This window comes from Piliocolobus tephrosceles, chromosome 2 (assembly GCF_002776525.5).
Source record: "Piliocolobus tephrosceles isolate RC106 chromosome 2, ASM277652v3, whole genome shotgun sequence".
NCBI classification, from domain to species: Eukaryota; Metazoa; Chordata; class Mammalia; order Primates; family Cercopithecidae; genus Piliocolobus; species Piliocolobus tephrosceles.
In genome coordinates, this window is record NC_045435.1 from 140,422,085 (window position 1) to 140,443,070 (window position 20,986).

The 20,986-nt window shown below is 36.9% G+C and overlaps 1 protein-coding gene across 7 annotated transcripts in view; it reads left to right on the plus strand.

Annotated features, from left to right (window-relative positions):
- SLC4A7 (solute carrier family 4 member 7) overlaps positions 1–20,986 on the plus strand; it is a 109,209-nt gene that overhangs the window by 22,648 nt on the left and 65,575 nt on the right. For all 7 annotated transcript variants that reach the window (XM_023207265.1, XM_023207269.1, XM_023207270.1 and 4 more), the window contains exons 2-3: positions 8,321–8,402; positions 11,956–12,102. In XM_023207265.1, coding sequence (XP_023063033.1) covers positions 8,321–8,402; positions 11,956–12,102 — 229 coding nt within the window. The remainder of the gene's footprint in view (positions 1–8,320; positions 8,403–11,955; positions 12,103–20,986) is intronic.

Genomic DNA, 20,986 nt, shown 5'->3' on the forward strand with positions numbered 1-20,986 from the left:
ACAGGCCGGGTGCAGTGGCTCATGCCTATAATCCCAGCACTTTGTGAGGCCTAGGCGGGTGGCTGTCTCTCGAGGCCAGGAGTTTGGGACCAGCCTAGCCACCGTGGAGAGGCCTGGTCTCTACTTAAAATAGAAAAATTAGCTGGGCATGGTGGCGGACGCCTATAATCCCAGCTGCTAGGGAGGCTGAGACATAAGAATCGCTTGAACTTGGGAGGCGTAGGTTGCAGTGAGCCAAGATTGTGCCACCGCACCCAGCCTGGGCGACAAAGCAAGACCCTGTCTCAAAAAAAAAATACACATACACACACACACACAGACACACACACGTGTGTGTGTGTGTATCAATAAATAAAACAGGTGTGGAAGAGAGATTGTAAATGAAAGGATATGGGTTGTGTTAGAGAATATTCTTACTTTTCTTATTGTGGAACAGATACTGTCTAAAATTGATGAACCAAGATGTGAAATAAATTATTTAAAGTTATAATGGCAACTGTAGCAACTAAAAACGGTTCAAGACACAACACAATGTGGTTATATTTCATAAGTGGAAGTGGAAATGGGAGGAATGCTTGCTTATTTGGGGGCACTTTTGTAACGTTGGATTTTTCTACCATTTACAGATTAATTTGATAAATTACTTAAAAATGTAGTTTAAGTGAAAAAAACAAGTTATATATAAAACAGTAAATGTGTAATGAATGCTGTCTTTTTTATAAGAACATATATATTTCCATTTGCATAAAAATGTTAGAAGACTGAAAATGGAATGAAGAGACTAAAGGATCAAATGAGATGTCTGTGTATGCCTCTTATTAAATAAAATTATACTGAAAATTAATCTTTAAAGAATTAGCCAAACGAAAGCCTATTGGTTAGTTTCGTTTATTTGTTGAGTTACTTTATATTTTTATTTTATCAAATAATGTATTAAACTAAAACTAATTTACCTATTTCACCTATAAACCTTGATTTTTAAAATTTTATTGGAATATTGGTTTAGTAGTGTCCATGATAGTGTTACTTACAGTGGGAAATGTTGGAGAAGTGTTTCTTCCGTATTTTGGTGTATAATATTTTGTATTTGGGAAATCAAAAAGTCTGTACGCGCACCTAGTTTTTTCTTCTTTTCCCTCTGAGGTTGCTTAACCTTCCCTTCCTCCCACTCAAATCCCTATGCTTATGGTTTTTATAATCCAGTGGGGGAAGAGAGGAATGGGGCAGATGCAGACGTGTACTTGACTAGGTGGTTAATCTCTTAAGTACTGGTGGGGAGGGCCAAGCTTTTCCACAGGAAGTATATTTCAAGAGGTCATTTTGGAATTTTTTTTTTTTTTTTAAGATGGAATCTCACTCTGTTGCCAGGTTGGAGTGCGGTGCAGTGGCATGATCTCAGCTCACTGCACCCTCCACCTCCTGGGTTCCAGCAATTCTCTTTCCTCAGCCTCCAGAGTAGCTGGGATTACAGGCGGGCACCATCATGCCTGGCTAATTTTTGTATTTTTAGTACAGGTGTGGGGTTTCACCATGTTGGCCAGGCTGGTCTTGAACTCCTGACCTCAGGTAATCTGCCTGCCTCGGCCTCCCAGAGTCCTAGGATTACAGGCATGAGCCACCTTGCCCAGCTAGAAATTGGTTTTTAACCTGGTTGTTTTCAGATATTCTTTGGGGCTTAATGTATTGAGAATTTAAAGTCATTGACTGACATATGTCTTACTCTTGTATTTGATTCTTCAGATTTATGTTTATTTGCCAAGTATATATCACACGTAACAAGGGTGAAGATTTCAAATATGTAATTAATTATATATGTTATGTAGCTGTTGATGTTACTGGGATTTCTATTCTTGGAGAAGTTTAGAAGCCTTAGTTGTATTTGAAGTGTATGACATGTCTATCACCTGTTACCTACAGTCAGTCTCCCTATGTAAAGTTGTGAAAGAATAATTTCTTATTGTGTTACTTATTTAGTGCACGTCATCAGTGAATTCTCCAGGATGAGCTGGGTAGTAAGACTTTAGCTGTGAAATATAGATATTTTTATAGAAAATATTAAATATCTATTTTGCTACCTTATAGAATTGAGGGTACCAAGAAGCAAATCTATATATACAAAGAGCACTTTGATGAAGCAGTAAAAAGTAATTATCTAGCCGGGCGCGGTGGCTCAAGCCTGTAATCCCAGCACTTTGGGAGGCCGAGGCGGGCGGATCACGAGGTCAAGAGATCGAGACCATCCTGGCGAACACGGTGAAACCCCGTCTCTACTAAAAATACAAAAAACTAGCCGGGCGAGGTGGCGGCGCCTGTAGTCCCAGCTACTCCGGAGGCTGAGGCAGGAGAATGGTGGGAACCCGGGAGGCGGAGCTTGCAGTGAGCATAGATTGCGCCACTCACTCCAGCCTGGGCGACAGAGTGAGACTCCACCTCAAAAAAAAATTAAAAATAAAAAAATAAATAAAAAAAATAAAAAAACTAATTATCTTATTAAATTTTTGCCTTTGTGTATTGCTTTAATATTCTGAATGACAAAATAAGCATTCATAAAAACATTTCTGCCGCGTTCCAAATAGAATGATTGTTTGGAGAAAAATCACTGGTTAATTGCCTGAATTGTGAACTAACTCATCTAGCTGTTATTTTCATAGAACACCGTTTTTACCTGAAAGAAAAACTGACAGACTATGGTTAATCATATGTGGGCATTTGACAGGTATTTTGTCAAAAATGAATGAAGTGAAGTTGTAACTTCAAAAAAAACAACTGGGCCGGGCGCGGTGGCTCAAGCCTGTAATCCCAGCGCTTTGGGAGGCCAAGACGGGTGGATCACGAGGTCAGAAGATCGAGACCATCCTGGCTAACACGGTGAAACCCTGTCTCTACTAAAAATACAAAAAACTAGCCGGGCGAGGTGGCGGGCACCTGTAGTCCCAGCTGCTCTGGAGGCCGAGGCAGGAGAATGGCCTGAACCCAGGAGGCAGAGCTTGCAGTGAGCTGAGATGGCGCCACTGCACTCCAGCCTGGGCGACAGAGCGAGACTCCGTCTCAAAAAAAAAAAAAAAAAAAAAAAAAAACCAACTGATAGTAGTTTTACCCATGATAATAATTCCAGCTTTCAGGCAAAAGTTAGAATTTTGGAAAACTTGCATCTGCTAACCTAACTTTGACAATTTCTGAATACTTAGACTTAAGAGATTGTTGGTGATATTATTAACAAGTGTGATTTAAAAAAAAATTTCCATATTGTTTAATGAAATGTGACATTTGGAAAAGCTCTAATACCCAGTGAACACATACATTCCAAACAAGTGAGAGATCCATTCAAAGTGCATAGTAGACAAATGAATTTTGATGTAACAATGTATAAAATGTTCATTTGGAACGGTTTCAGATTCTACCTTGGAACTAACTTTTAAGAAACAATATACTTGTTGAGTTTGATGAAGTATCAAAGAGGAATGTCCATAACTACCTTAAGAGAATATTGAAATATGCCTCCCCTTTCCAGCAAAATATCTGTGTGAATCTGGATTTTTAAATGTGCTTTAACCAAGGGCAGATCACATCAGATTGTAGAAGTAGATATGAGAATCCAGTTGTCTTCTATTAAGTTAGATTATTGAAGAGATTTGTAAAAATGTAAAACAGAGGTATTCCTCTTAAGTTTCGTCTGGTTTTTGAAAAGTTATTTTCATTACGATGTTATGTATATTAACATGTAATGGCTTTATTATGGTTTAAGTAATTCTGAATAAGTACTTTGAAGTTTTCTGTTTTAATCCTGATGTGGTAACTTGTATAAACAAAGGCCCTTTGAGGTCTTCAGGAATTTTTAAGAATGTAGAGAATCCCAAGTCCAGTAGTTAGAGGGGTGCTACTTTTTTTTTTTTTCTAGCTATTGTCCATATTAATACTTTGGTTTTTGGTTAAAATGATAATTATAAACCATACTCTCACACGTCCATCCACATATATTCTTAGAGTATACACTCTTGTGTAACATTGCAGAAAGGTTTTAGTTGAAAACGGATTGCTGCATTCCTCTTGGTATTTTTACTTATAACTAAATGTATATATTACTTTCCAAATCTGTTATGCTGTGACCCTGTGTAAGTTGTAGTTATTAGCTTGGAAGATTAGGTAACTTAGAACGCGGTGATTGGCTGTACCATAAAAGTAACTTAGAAGAGTTCATCTCTGCAAAGCACAGTGACCTAAATCAGATATGTGCTCACTGTCCCTGGAATCTTCAAGGGACTTACTGCATTACATCATCAGAAACAAGGCATTTCTATATTGCTATGGAAAGATTTCGTCTGGAGAAGAAGTTACCTGTATGTACCTAATTATGATCTTGTCTTTTATTTACAAACAAATTTGAATCAGAGTTTAATAGTGAAGCTTTAAGAAATGTCAGGCTTATTAGCACTGGCTTAGAATAGTATCATCCTCTGTGTCCTTGGGTGTGGAAGTCATCTGTTGAAGAGTAATTCCTTGTGTAAAGTTAAAAATATTTGTAGCATCTTTATTCTTCTATAAAACTAACTCTTTGGTTAGTTAATATTACTTGAATGAGTCTTTAAAAATTATTTGGTTAAAATATTAGGAAAGAAATCACTTTATCTTAATGGTTAAGTGTGTTTTGAAGCTAAAGTCTTTGATAACTATGAAATTACTCCATATGGTTAATCATAATTTATGGGAGGCATTACTTTATACTATAGTCATATGTCTTACATAATGGAAAAATTAATTTGTGACGGGGATCGCTGATGGCTGTTTTAATGGATTTTTGTAAACCTCAGGGTATCAAAAGGATATTAGGCTAGATTTACAGTATATTTTAAAGGAATCTTTTAACATCTTTTTTCCCTAATACTTTGCCTTTGGCATGTTAAGTGTTGTTTTTGATTGACTAACAAAAATATAAATTGTGGATTTTGCTTTTTCAGGCAAGATAAATAACTATGAGAGGAATTAGTAAAATATCTTATGAAGACATAAATCTGTTTCTAACAAAACTAGATTTGATTTTGCTGGAGTTTGCATGTTGAATTGAATTTTGATTTTATAATGTGTTGACGCTGGGTTTTTTAATTTATGAACTAGGTTTTGTTTTTTTGTTTTTTTTGAGACAAGGTCTCGTTCTGTTGCCCAGGCTAGAGTGCAGTGGCACTCTGTGCGCTCACTGCAACCTCCACTACCTGGGTTCAAGCCAAGTAACTGGAATTAAAGGCATGTTCTACTGCATTCAGCTAATTTTTGTGTTTTTAGTAGAGACAGGGTTTCGCCATGTTGGCGGGGCTGGTCTTGAATGCCTGACCTCAAGGGAACTGCCTGCTTCAGCTTCCCAAAGGCTGCCCTCCAGCCTGGGCGACAGAATGAGACTCTGTCTCCAAAAAAAAAAAAAAAAAAAAAAAAATTATGCAAGTTACACATGAAAACATTCTTATTGAAAACCGAAACGATAACAATAAATTAATATTCTAACTTGGCTTCCATTCAAACCCAGTTCCCTTTCCAGAAACGGGGAGTTAAGAATTTGGTGTGGATCCCATCAAGCCTTTTCTGCTGCTTTTTACTTACTACAAATAAATACATATGAAAACATGTCTATGGAAATAAAATTTTGGTTTAGTCTTGTAAATATTTTTAACATAAACTTGATCTTATTCACTACAATGTGCTTTTGCACTAAACGAATATCTTTGAGACTTTTTCTTACCAGGACATACAGATCTACTTCCATTTTTTTTTGGATCTGGTTTCTCAAACTGTTTCCTAGCACTCCTTGGTTTGAGATTGTGTCCTTACTATTGGCACACGTTTTTGTTTCATTTTTTTAAATATTGGAAACAATGCCTCAATGAAAATGAAAGTCCAGAGAAGTTGAACTTTCTCTTGCCCAAGACTTCACAGACAGTATGTAGTGGGAGCAGCCTGTGTAGACCATGAGATGATGTGCTCTTTTTTTTTTTTTTTTTTAAAAACATGTGGTGTTTGGTACATGTGGGAGCATTTATCTATGATAGATATTTAGAGGTCAAAGGGTATGTGTATTTTAAATAAGTATAGTAAATAATATATTTATAAGTATTGTGAGATTATATAACTTAAGCTGTTTTTGAGTCCTTTTTGTTGTTATTTGAAGGTGAGAGTTAATTGTTTTGCTTCATATCCTGGCAATTGTGCAACCTAAATGAAAGTTTGGAATGGGAGCAGTTAATCCCTTTTAGAATAGGCAGTATGCTACCTCTCAGGATTTACTTCGGAGAGCTTATCTTTTGTACCTGTGTACGTTCCGAGACTAAATGACATGAAGTCATTGGAACATGTAGCTAAAGATTTTAGATTATGACTTGGTTGATGGATGGAAATTATTATTCATTCTTGCACTTTTGGGGTTTGGTTTGGTTTCCTACTTTGGCTTTTCCTTGTTGCTGAGGAAGTGCATGCTGTAAAGAGACTTGATTAATTTGTCTGTCTCGTTTTTTATTAAAAAAATTTTTTTTTTCTTTCTTGAGATTGAGTCTTGCTTTGTCTCCCAGGCTGGGATGCAGTGAAGTGGTCTTGGCTGACTGCAACTTCTGCCTTCTGGGTTCAAGTAATTCTCCTGCCTCAGCCTCCTGAGTAGCTGGGGTTACAGGCGCCTGCCACCACGCCTGGCTAATTTTTTCGGTTTTAGTAGGGATGGGGTTTTGCCACATTGGCCAGGCTGGTGTCAAACTCCTGACCTCAGGTGATCCACCAACCTCGGCCTCCCAAAGTATTGGGATTACAGATGTGAGCCACCGCCCCTACCCTTAGGTTTCTTTTTAATTAAAAATTGTATTAGATGAATGGAGATGGGGTTCTTGCTATGTTGTCCAGGCTGATCTCAAACTTCTGAACTCAAGTGATACTCCTACTTCAGCCTCCCAAAGTATTGGGATTTCAGGTGTGAACCACCACACCCAGCCCATCTTCTTAGTCCATTGTTTGAAATTGTCTCATGGTCTACATGGCCTGCTCCCACTCCTTTAAATATGGAACTATAGCAAGTCATTTAATATCTGTTACCTATATTAAATTGAAGAATCATTCAGAGTCGTATACATGTATCTCCTGATATCCAAATGTATTTGATTTACAGTTTGGATATCTAGCCTTTAGAAAGTAAATTTTGATATCAAAAGATCTGCATTTTCTTAATATACTGTGTCCTGTTCTGAGTTTTGGGTAAGTAAGTAGTGGTAGTTTGGATAGCAAGGAATTTATTTAAAAATTTAATCAAATAGTGCAGTTCCTGAGTTTACTTACTGAGAATTTGGACACTGAGGGTTTCCATAGCAGCAACAGTTGTATCTCAGTTTACTTTGTATACATTGTGAAAAAGTGTGGAAGTGCCTGGCCAGCTCTGGTAGAGGTCAGCAAGGGTTTCCCTGCATAGCTCCAGTAGCCCCTTGCTGAGCATGGATCCAGAGCAAGCTGTAGCTGGTCCGGCTAGAAACCAGGACTAGATTTCGTATTTGTTATTCTCTCTCTAGCAGTGGCATGGAGTCTTGTGCATAATAAGTTAATAATAAGTAGTTAATGATGATTAGAATGTCCTTTTGAAAGTGATTGCAAGTTAAGAGGGGAAGTTAAAGCTAAAATTTTATCCTTTTAAAAATAGCCTCTACAACATTTTATAATAAATATGTTTAGTCTTTTTGTTGAACTGAAAAGAGAACAAAATTATGAAGGTGGGATTTCCACAACTGAAGCTAGAATTTCCCTAGAGGTTAAATTTTGGCATGAATTTTACTTTAGAGGAAAAGAAAAAGTTCTTTTAACTTTTGTTAGCTCTTGATTAATCAGTTTAAGTGGTACTACATGTTGAGTCTGCTCATTTTTGACAATTTTATGTTTGACCATAATTCAATCCAGTATAACTGTTTCCTGTTATTTAGGAGACTTAAGAGCAAAGATCAAGAAAGAAAGCGTTCCATGTTGACATCTAAGGATTCCCCTCACATCACATTTTCTTTATCTCTGACCCTGGAAGGTCTGTCTTTTGAGGATGAAATGAATATATTACCAGTTATTTAGTATTTGCATGGAAAACCATTTAAAAATCTTTGCCATTTCACTTCTTACTATGGGACTTCTGAATGGTCTTCTGTGGATTTAAAAAGCCTATAAACATAATTTTAAAAGAATGCAGTTAGCTGTAATGAGTTCAATTATTTGAGAGAAAGCAATCTGTTTTATATTTTGTTGCCATTTCAAAGGATGCATATAATAGGTCCTCAATAGATTGTTATCTCATGAGTCAATGAGAATGATTTGTTTTTAGGGTCCTGATGAAGAAGCTGTTGTGGATCTTGGCAAAACTAGCTCAACTGTGAACACCAAGTTTGAAAAAGAAGAACTAGAAAGTAAGTTGATTTAAAATAGCTTACTTTGCTTAGCAGGATAAATTACTAATTAATCTTTGTAAGTATTCTTTTAAGTTTTACCTAGTATTTGTTGAGTTTTTTTGTTATTGTTGTAAGGTAAAGCATACATTTAGAAGAGTGCCACTTGAAAGTATTGGCAAAAGATAGAGTTCAGAATGCTTTTCAAAATTTAGTGATGGTTATCATTAATTACCTTAACTTGGAAAACTGAAAGGACACAGTCACAAAATTAGTTAACTCCTTTATTTTTTTCATTTCTAGCAGGCTGAATAATTTGTGTTATGAGTACACTAGAGTGCCAGACTAATAAACGACAGTTATCATTTGTTGTCATCTCAGCATTCATTTTATAGGTGTTACATTAGCCTTTTAAAATGTTGCAATAACCTCTGCATAGAGTTGTAGAGCGACTGAGTTACTTGCCCATCTTTCTTCCTTAGACAGGAGGAAGTCCTGGCAAATGGTTTCTTTTCTTTTGAAAGTAATTTTAGATTTACACAGTAGCTGCAAAGAAAGCACATAGTTCCTCCATACACTTCACCCAGTTTCTACTAATGTTTACATTTTGTGCAGCCATCATACATTTGTGTAAATGAAGAAATTAACATTGGTTAATTACTAATTAGAATCTGACTAATTACTAGGTTACTGTTAAACCACAGATTTTATTTAGGCTTCACTAGTTTTTCCACTAATGGCCTTTTTCTTTTCTAGGATTCAGTTGATCCAGTTTAGGATCTGTAACAGTACATTTAGTTACAGGTCTCCTCAGTCTCCTAATCTATACCAGTTTCTCATTGTTTTTTTGTTTTTCATGACCTTGACACTTTTGAAGAGTAGTCGTTAGATATTTTGTACAGTGTTTCTCAGTTTGGGTTTAGTATGATGTTATGGCATGAATAGGTGGAGGTTATGGAAATTTGGGAAGCATACTACAGAAGTAACGTTCCCTTTTCAGTGCACCATATCTGTGTGTGATATCAACATGACTTACTATTGATGATGTTAACCATGAACACATGGTTGAGGTGATGTTCATGGCAAATATTTTGATAGATATTTTTGGGGGATGTTTTTAGGAACTATATCCTTAAGTTAAACTCTTTTGTGAGAGCTAGTACTATATTGAGTTATTAATTGTTTATTTAAAAAAAGAGAAACAAAGTTTCATTTATGTTGTAAATGTTTTCATTTATATTGTAAGATTTTTTTTTTTAACTCTAAAAGATTTTTTTTTTTTTTTAACTCTAAAAATTGGCTGTAAGAGTCTAGGCTTGTTAGGGTTTCCAAAAAGAACCTCAGTTATCTAGAAGCTTATTGTTAGGTCCTGTGAATTATAGGAGCTAGGGAGGTTAAAATTTTTAGCAGTAATTTTACTAATTCAGATGTACAGTAATATATTTAATGTTTAATCTCAACCCTCACCTATACATAACCTGGATGTTCCTTTGCTTCCTTTGGTTATCACAGGCACTAAGCTCTGCATACTTTGTGCACATCTATAAGTTTGGTATCAAGTTTGAGGGATAGATTAAGTTTATCTAAGAGAGTTTGAGTAAATACAGTCTTGATAGAATAAAGTAAGGGCAGAAGAAAAAGGAAAGAAAAAGGAAAAAATTACAACAGGACACTAGAGGCAATTGTAAAAGAAGAAAGCACAATAAACCTTCATCTGCCAATCTTTGGATTCTAGTGTGTTTTTATTTATTTTATCTAGTCTTTCTAAACTGCACACTCATAGCATTTATTTTTATCTTGCTGCATTGGGGCTTCTGTGCCAAGACCCATTAGTACTAATTGGAAGAACAACTTTGTAATTCCCAGTGCAGTGATGGGAATTTGACTCTTTAAGTTCCACTTTTCTTTATGTTCTGAAGGAAATAGTTTCATTAAAATAAAATTGAGTTTTGTTATATTTATTTCTTATTACTTTTTAATTGAGATTCACATAATATAAAATTGACCATTTTAAAGTATACAATTTTTTTAATGTGTTCATTATATTATGCAATCAATACCACTGTCTAATTCTCAAAACATATCTATAATTCCAAAAAGAAACCCTGTATAATTACATTTGGAATTTTTGTTTTATGGTAGTTGAGATTTAATTCCGTAGACATTTATCGAGTACTTACCATGTGCTAGGCTGAGTACTGGAAGATGTTTAAACAAATCATTTTAGTTCAATATGTTTTGTTACGTTGTCCCTCTTTTAATTTAAAAGGTGATTATTTATGAGATTAATATATTGGCAGCTGAAATAAGATGTCAGAGTGTCACATTTTTCAGCCTTACCTGGGGACATGAGTGTCGGGCGACTCAAATTTTATACTGCTCTGTGCCTGTCTGAAAAATGGCATGAAATGTCGATAAGTATTGATTTTGTGGTTACAAGTAAATGTTAGTGAGTCAGCAACTTTGCAAATATGGAATCCCATGAATAAGGAGGATCAACTGTACTTTCAAATCACATATAAAGATGGCAGTCCTAAGTTTCTTGAAGTACTTATTTTCTGACCATCTTACGGAAATTTTTAGGAAAAGAATGTCATTAATCATTTGTATTTCAGCCTATTAACCTTTTAAATTGTGTACATAGTTGCAGATTAGTTGACCTTATACTTCACATCCCTCTTCACTGAACACTCATTTGATATTTGACATAGTGCTCCTAGCTCTGTGGTTTTCCTGATTCAGTTTCATCTAGTGGGTAAAAGCAGAGACTGCCTTTCATAACTATTTTGTTGTTATACTGCAAAGTTAGGATAATGCAATATCAGTGGTAGCTTTTTCTAGTTTAAAAGCGTACAATAACTTTACTTACTGCTTTTTTATCTAAATTGACAGTTTCTACCCTTTATTTGGATTATTTACATTTAATGTGGCTCTCAGTAATTTGGACTTTATTTTTATTTTGGTCTTTATTGATTTTTTTTAAAACTAAAAAGTAAATATTTGTAAATATTTATATGTTATATTTATTATAAAATATTTAATTGTTATTAAAATGTATCTGTTAAGGACCTCTACTAACTAACTATGGTTGGCCATAAATGTAGATGGAATAAATATATGTCTACATAGTATGATTTCAGGTGGGCTTAGCTCTTCCTTCTTAAGATATCTTTTTAAGCCGGGCGCGGTGGCTCACGCCTGTTATCCCAGCACTTTGGGAGGCCGAGGAGGGCGGATCATGAGATCAGGAGTTCAAGACCAGCCTGACCAACATGGTGAAACCCTGTCTCTACTAAAAATACAAAAACAAACAAACAAAAAAAAGATGTCTTTTTAGATGTGCAAATACTTACATAAGTGATTTGTAGATTTAGTGTAATCATCTGTCAGTGATATTAGCCCTGGGCATAATATTCTGTGTACTGCTTTGTAAAATTAGAGAAATAACTGGAGACCACCATTGTTAATTACTTGAACTTACATTCTTTATCAGAGTAGATTTTGGAGTACTTTTGTATATATCACTTTTTTCTCTTTTGGAAAGTTAGTAATATGTTTCTGAACCTTTTAATAGGTCATAGAGCTGTATATATTGGTGTTCACGTCCCATTTAGTAAAGAGAGTCGTCGGCGTCATAGGCATCGCGGACACAAACATCACCACCGGAGAAGAAAAGATAAAGAATCAGATAAAGAAGATGGACGGGAATCTCCTTCTTACAGTAAGAGAAAGCAGTTCTTCTTTAACAGTTTAAAGTTCCTATTTTCCTGGAAAGTATTTTCTTTTAATTGAATATTTTCTTTTAAAAATTGTGTGTCTGCAGTAATGTAGTCACATTGTATACATTGGGGAATACCAATTGAAGTAAGAATTTTTTTTTTATATAAGAAAAATCTTTATAGGTCAAGATCTCTTTGGTATAAATGAAAAAAATAAAGGACTTTGTTTTCTTCATTGTATCCCATCCTTGGAATTGTAAAAGTTATGTCTAGTCACTTAGGCTCAAATTTAGTAGTGTTTCATTTTCTTTCCTCTACTGTATATTTAATTACTTACATATGCAATGGATAGACATTGGGAATGCTGAAGCTGTCATGGAAGTGATTAAAGTTTTTTTCCTTTTTCTTTTTTTTTGAGATGGAGTCTTGCTCTGTCACCCAGGCTAGGCGGGAGTGCAGTGGTAACGATCTCTGCTCACTGCAACGTCTACCTCCAGGGTTTAAGCGATTCTTGTGCCTCAGCCTTCCAAGTAGCTGGGATTACAGGCACATACCACCATGCCTGGCTAATTTTTATATTTTTAGTAGAGATGGGGTTTCACCATGTTGGCCAGACTGGTCTTGAACTCCTGACCTCAAGTGATCCACTTGCCTCAGCTTCCCAAAGTGCTGGGATTACAGGTGTGAGCCACCATGTCTGGCTGTTTTTTTCCTTCTTACACCACAGTTTTGGCCAGAAGATTTTATCCACTAGGCTGGATTACTTGGTTTTCTGTGCAAAAAGAGTACTCTTATTGGATAATATTAGTTATATAAAAGGACAGGGTTTTTTTGTTTGTTACTTGAAAGCAGAGAAATTAGTGGTACCAATAGAAATCAGAAAGAAAAACAGGGACAAGACTGTTATCTGATGATAAGCATAGATAGCCATGTTTTAAGTGGCCCTGAGAGTGGGAAAGGAGAGAGCCAAAAAAAAAAAAAAAGGCTGTAAAACCTGAGGAGGATTCTTAGACATTATAATTAGTTGGCATACAAGGCATTATTAGTATAAGGTCATCTGTACATCCTGTGCCGTAATTTGTGCTTTCTAGCAAAGAAAGCTATGTGAGCCACATCCTATAGGCACTCGCGTGCTACGACATCCTATAGGCACTCACGTGCTACGCTATAAGAAAGTTTTTGTGAAAAGGCAAAGAAAAAAATTACTATGTATAATATAGTTACTGCATGAACATAGGAAAGAAAATGCTGATGGCATAGTAAAATCTAAAGTGCAAATTATGTGTCTAAACATTCTATTAAGCCCTAGACAAATGGTCCTATATTTAACCATCTTAGTATTTTTAATATATAACCATCTTAGCATTTTAAAAATACAGATGTTAAATTCATTTTATAGATCAGGAAACTTTAGCCCAGCAAGACTGACAGGAATCTATTAAACTCTACTAGGCTGGGCTCAGTGGCTCACGCTTGTAATCCCAGTACTTTGGGAGGCTGAGGCGGGTGGATCACGAGGTCAGGAGTTCAAGACCTGCCTGGCCAACATGGTGAAACCTCGTCTCTACTAAAAATACAAAAAAGAAAAAGTTAGCTGGGCATGGTGGTGGGCACCTGTAATCCCAGATATTTGGGAGTCTGAGGCAGAGAATTGCTTGAACCTGGGAGGCAGAGGTTGTAGTGAGCAGAGATCGTGCCACTGCACTCTAGCCTGGGTGACAGAGTGAGACTCCGTTTCAAAAAAAACCAAGAAACTCTACTAAGAGATACTGATGACCTAGTAAATCTAGTAAATATAATACTAAGTGGTCATGTAGCTAGCAAAGGAAAAACAAACACTGAATTTAGAAAGGGTCACTAGTGAACTTTTTTTGGTGATACTAAGTAATTTAGAGGTAAAAAATACTTAAACAGTAAAAAACTGTGCTATACATTGCAGCCATTCAGTTTAGGATATCCTGGGTTCTTCTGTGAGTGAATGGATCAGTATGCTTCTCGTATTCATACTGAGTTAAAAAGGCACAGAGTATTTTTATGGACAGAAATGTTGTTACTTAACTCTTAGATATGTTCACCTAAGTATGTGGCTTGATGTTTTAAACTAGGATATGGGATTAAAAGTGTAAGTATAGGGGCTTCAAAAATAGATTATAATGAATAAAATATTTGACTTTTCAAAGAAATAACTATTCCTAGAAAAGATTTATGTCCCTGAAGTTTTTAACTACCAATTTGTATCCGAGAAAGTGCTAAAAATGAAGTCTTTTCATTTCGGCTCTCTAAAGGGATTACACAGGACTTTGCTTCTAAACAGGATGGAATAACAGGGATTAAATTTTCTCCCCATTTTATTTTAATAATTATTCGTATTTGGGGGCTGTTTTCCACTGCATTTTCCTTTAGCTTTATTGAGATATAATTAACAAATAAAATTTGTATACATTTAAGGTGTACAGTATTATTTATATATATATGCACACATATACATTGTTAAATGATTATCACAATCAAGTTAATTAACACATCCTTAACCTCATATAGTTGCCTTTTACTGTGTATAGTGAGAACACACACAACTAAAGTCTACTCTCTTAGCAAATTTCAAGGGTACAATACATTTTTTTCTTTTCTTTTTTCTTTTTTTTTTGAGACTGAGCCTTTTTCTTTCGCCCAGGCTGGAGTGCGGTGGTGCGATCTTAGCTCACTGCAACCTCTGCCTCCCAGGTTCAGGCGATTCTCCTGCCTCAGCCTCCCAAGTAGCTGGGATTACAGGTGCCATCCACCACGCATGGCTAATTTTTTTGTTTTTTTTTGTAATTTTAGTAGAGACAGGATTTCACCATGTTGGTCAGGCTGACCTCAAGTGATCCGCCTGCCTCAGCCTCCCAAAGTGCTGGGATTACAGGCGTGAGCCACTGTGCTCCGCCATTACAATATTATTAACTATAGTCATCATGTTGTACATTATTAGATCACCAGAATTCATTTTTCTAATATCTGAAAGTTTGTAACTGCCATGCCATTTAAAGTAGTTGGAAAACCAGATAAAATGTATGAAACAGTAGTTTTAAGACATTGTACAAAAAGCAGCACAGGACTTTGATTTCTGAGAAGGGAGAAGCAAGTGAGAGAATACCTATGATGACCTGAGCTTATTGCCCAGAGACAGTTTCCAGGCCACAGCACAGGGAAGGGAACCCAAACAGAGCCTAGAGTTGAGGAGCATAGATTGGAATTTGGGGAGGTCAAAGAGGCTAGAATTTGAGGTGTACAGTTCAAGAGAGCAGAGAATACTCAAGAGTTCCAAAGAGCTGAAGAAGGATCCTTTTGAGTGTTTGGCTGATCACTGGTCTAGCCATGTGTGAGAGGAAACTTACCTGTGGCCTGGGAAAAACCTACCAGAAAATAGTAGTAGGCTAAGCAGTTTCTGTACTTTCACACAAGACTGTGAATAGTTTGTGTTCCTTTCAGCCACAGTGGAAAGACTTTGACATATACAGGGTATTGGATAGAGTTCTCAGGAGGCTCTGGCCTTAGTAGTGTCTAGATTAGTTTTACACTAAAGACTGCAGTGAATCTGCTTTAAAAATTCTTAAAGGCAGATCTTGAAAGAATTAAGTTTAACTGTATGCCAAGGCAAAGTATTACACTCCTAAAACAAGATAAAATCTGTCACCTGACCATGTTAAATTCCCAATATCTGGAATCCAAAAATTATCAGGGATATAAAGAAGCAGGAAAGTATGAGCCAAAACCAGGAGAAAAATAAATTAATAAGTCAGATCCAGAAATGGCAGAGTTGATTGAATTAGAAAATAAGAATGTTAAAGCAACTAGAATAAATATGCTCAAAAGGATAGAGAAGAATATGAGTGTGTTAAAGAGAGCTATTGAAAATAGGAGGAAGCCCCAAATGGAAATTCTAGAGAGGAAAAAATGCAATATCTGAAATGGAAAACACAATGGATAGGATTAATTGAAGATTTGCTACAGCAGGAAAAAAAAGTAATCAGTGGTTTTGAAGACAGTGATGGCAACTATCCAAAATGAAAGACAGAGAATGAACTGACTGAAAAAGAATGAAGGGAGCATCAGTAACTTGTGGGACAATATCATGTAGTCTAACATGTATGACTGGAATCCCAGAAAGGAAGGTATCAGAAAAGATACTTGAAAAAATTATAGTTGAAGAATTTTCAAACTTAATGAAAACATTGAACTCATAGATCCAAGGAGCTAAACAAAATCCAAGAAGAAACATAAAGAAAACATATAATGGCTCATAAGAATTAGATAGCCAGAATCAGAATGTAATAAGCCTGAGTGTGTATGCATATAACAACAGGTGCAGAATACATGATACAATTGGAAATAGATCAATCCACAATTAGAGTTGGAGATTTTAGCTCTCCTCTCTAACAGAATAAACAAACAGAATATTAATAAGGATATGGAAGACCTGAATAACACTGCCCAACCAGATTGATACTGACATTTATAAAACACTTCACCCAAGGACAGCAGAATACATCCTCTACAAGTGCAAATGGAATATTTACCAAGATCATATTCTAGTCCATAAAAAAAGTCTCAGTATAATTTAAAAGAAAGTATGTTCTCTGATTACAATAGAATTAAATTAGAAATGTCATCAAGAAGAATTCCTAGGTATTTGGAAATTGAAGAAAATACTTCTCAATAATCATGGGTTAAAGAAATAATCACAACAGAAATTAGAAAATATTTTGAACTCATTGAAAATGAAAATAGTATAGGCAGGTAACTGAGATAGATTTTTGCCAAGTAAGGATAGTTCTGATATGTACACGATTTATACATGGTACTGTGCACAGTGAGGACTGTCTAACATTCAAAATTGTTAGATATAACTAAAGCAGTACTTTAGAGAAAAATTTGTAGCATTTAATCCTCATATTAGAACAGAAGAAAAGTTGAAATCAGTGACTTAAACTTCTAGCCTAAGAAACTAAGGAAAAAAAATAGGGCAAATTGTAAGGAGAAGATGGGAAACAAAATTGAAGGAGAATGAATAAAGTAAAAATCAGAAAAAAAACAATAGCAGACCTCAATCAGAGCTAAATCTGTTATGTTGAAAAAAGATTATTAAAATTGATAACTCTAAAGCCAGATTGATCAGAGGACAAAAAGCCCCCACAAATGACCAGTATTAGAAAATTTCAGTATACATCCCGCAGAAATTAGAAAACTAATTAGAGAGCTGGTTGCGGTGGCTCACCCCTGTAATTCCACCACTTTGAGAGGCTGAAGCGGACGGATCACTTGAGGTTAGGAGTTTGAGACCAGCCTGGCCAACATGGTGACCACGTCTCTACTAAAAATAAAAAATCAGCCGGGAGTGTTGGCACGGGCCTGTAGTCCCAGCTACTGGAAGGCTGAGACAGGAGAATCGCTTGAACCTGGGAGGCGCAGGTTGCAGTGACCTGAGATCTTACCACTGCACTCCAGCCTGGGTGACAGAGGGAAACTCCACTTCAAAAAAAGAAAGAAAGAAAGAAAGAAAAAATGTCCAGAGCGGTGGCTAATGCCTGTAATCATAGTGAGACAGCCAAGTAAAAACGGCTCCCAAGACAATCTGCGAGCACTGGAAAGATGGGGTGCAGCAGTGAAAAGTTTGCGCCATTTGCAGAGGGAAACAGCCTGGCCCCTCCTGTTCCTGGATAGTAATCAGGAATTCAGTTGGTGAGGAGGACAGCCTGTTAGCAGGACTCCTTTCAAAGTGTCTGCATGCCTGATCTTTCCCTGCCATATGACAAGAACCCGGTTTTGTCTGCAACACCAGCACTTTGGGAGGCCAGGGCAGGTGGATTGCATGAGCTCAGGGGTTTGAGACCAGCCTGGGCAACACAGTGAAACCCTGGTCTCTACCAAAAACACGAAAATTAGCCAGGCGTGCCTGTTATACCAGCTGAGGCACGAGAATCGCTTGAACCCAAGAGGCAGAAGCTAGTGAGCTGAACTTGCGCCTCTGCACTCCATCCTGGGAGTGAGATGCAGTCTAAAATAAAAAAATAAAAAAAAAAGTGAGCTGTAGTTTTTGACGTCATGTTTTTATGTTTTCGGAAGGATAAAACCCATTTGGGAGTTGTTTATATGAATATAAAGTATAGAGGGATACATAGGTTAGTCTGTGTTTCAACAAAGATCATGTTTCTCTAAAAATATATAAGATCTATTCAATATAATATTTAATATAAAAGATAACTGATATAATTCATTAAGGGTGAAATATTAGGGACATTTTAGTCCATTTTTCAAAACTACAATCAGTGCTGGGAGTGGTGGCTCACGCTTGTAATCCCAGAACTTTGGGAGGCCGAGGCAGGTGGATCACCTGAGATCAGGAGTTCAAGAACAGCCTGGCCAATGTGGTGAAACCCTGTCTCTACTAAAAATAATTAGCCAAGTATGATGGCACATGCCTGTAATCCCTGCTACTCGGGAGGCTGAGGCAGGAGAATCGCTTGAACCTGGGAGGCGGAGATTGCAGTAAGCCGAGATCGTGTCACTGCACTCCAGCCTGGGTGACAGAGTGAGATTCCCTCTCAAAAAAAAAAAAAAGCAAACTAATAAGAAATATTATGGATGGCTTTGTGGCAACTAAATTGATAATTTAGATGAAATGGGCAAGTTCCTCTAAGAATATAAACTACCAAGCAGAAATGCATTAAAGAAGCCAGACATGTTGACACATGCCTGTAATTTCAACACTGGGAGACTGAGGCAGGAGGATTGCTTGAAGCCAGGAGTTCAAGACCAGCCTAGGCAGCAAAGCAAAACCCTGTCACAACAAAAAATAAAAAATTACCTGAGTGTGGTGATGTGCATCTCCCCAACTGCTGGGGAGGCTGAGGTGAATTGATCCCTTTAGCCCAGGAGTTTTGAGGCCACAGTGAGCTATGCTTGTGTGACTGCACTCCAGCCTGGGCAGCAGACACCATCTCTTAAAAAAAAATAAGTAAATAAAAAAAGGAAGAAATGGATTAAAGCCATTAAATTTGTGGTCTAAAACTTTCTGACAATGAAAATTTACTCTCAGATGGCATCAAGGATGAAATAAAACAAACTTAAGAAAGAAATAGTAGAAATTTTGCTGGAAAATGTAAGAGGAGGGAACACTTCTCAATTTTGTTAATGAATCCAGCATTACCCTGATAGCAAAACTAATCAGGGATATTACAGGAAAAATACAGCTGTGGACAAAATATTTTTGCGCATATGGATTAGAAAATCCCTAACAAAATTACAACATTTGCATCCAGCAATGTTTAAAAAGGATAATACATCATGGGAGTGGTAGGCTGAGTAATGGACTGCAAGATATTCATCTCCTAACCCCTTGAACCTGTGAATGTTACCTTATATGGCAAAGAGGACTTTGCAGATGTGATTAGGTTAATTTTTTTTGTTATAAATTTTTTTGAGACGGAGTCTCGCTCTTATTACCCAGGCTGGAGTGCGATGATGCGATCTTGGCTCACTGCAACCTCTGCCTCTCGGGTTCAATCGATTCTCCTGCCTCAGCCTCCCAAGTAGCTAGGATTACAGGCCTGCGCCATTATGGCTGGCTAATTTTTGTATTTTTAGTAGAGACAGGGTTTCACCATGTTGGCCAGGCTGATCTCAAATTCCCGATCTCAGGTGGTTCACCCACCTTGGCCTCCCAAAGTGGCTGGGATTACAGGTGTGAGCCACCGTATCTGGCCTAATTTTTTTTTATTTGTTTTTGTTTTTATTTTTGAGATGGAGTCTTGCTGTATCACCTAGGCTGGAGTACAGTGGCATGATCATGGCTCATTGCAGCCTCTGCCTCCTGGGTTCAAGTGATACTTCTGCCTCAGCCTCCTGAGTAGCTGGGATTACAGGTGCGTACCACCATGCCCGGCTAATTTTTGTATTTTTCGTAGAGATGGGTTTTCACCATGTTGGCTAGGCTGATCTGGAACTCCTGACCTGAGGTGATCCACCTGCCTCGGCCTCCCAAAGTGCTGGGATTACAACTATGAGTCACCATGCCTGGCCAGGTTAAGAATTTTGGAGTGGGAATATTATCCTGGATTATGCAGGTTGGCCTGATATAGTCACAGGGATCCTTAGTAAGTGGAGTCAGAAGATCAGACTGGATATAGATGTGACAGAAAGAAGCAAGTGGCTACAGTGATGTCAGGAAGGGATCCTGACCCCAGGAATGTAAGCTGCCTTCAGAAGCTGGAAAAGGTAAGGGAATTTGATTTTCCTAGAGCCTCCAGAAGGAACCAGCCATGCCAACACCATGATTTTAGCCCTCATTTTGGACTTGTGGTATCCAGAACTGTAAGAGAATAAATTTGTATTATTTAATCCACCAGGTTTGTGGATTGAATTTGTTACTAGCATGATGGCCAAGCTGGAAACGTAAGGTTGGTTTAAAACTTAAACATCTGTCAATGTAACTAAGTAATATTAACAATACAAAGTTTCTCGAAAAGCAGTACAACCATCTAAATAGGTTCAAAGTAAGCCTTTAACAAAATTCAACACCTATCCGTGATAAAACTCTCTGCAAACCAAGTATAGCAGGAAACTTCCTTAACCTGATAAAGGGCATCTACAAAAACCAAAAACCAAGAAAGCCACAATGTAGTCAATATCACATTTCACAATGAAAGACTGAATATTTTCTATGATGTGGGAAAAGGAAAGGATGTCCTCTCTGCTGACTTTTATACAACACTATACTAGAGGACCTAGCCAGTGTAAGAAGACAAGAAAGAATACAGGGCATACAGATTGGAATGAAAAAGTAAAATGGTCTTTATTCGCAGATACAGGATCATGTAGGTAGCAAATCCTAAGCAATCTACAATA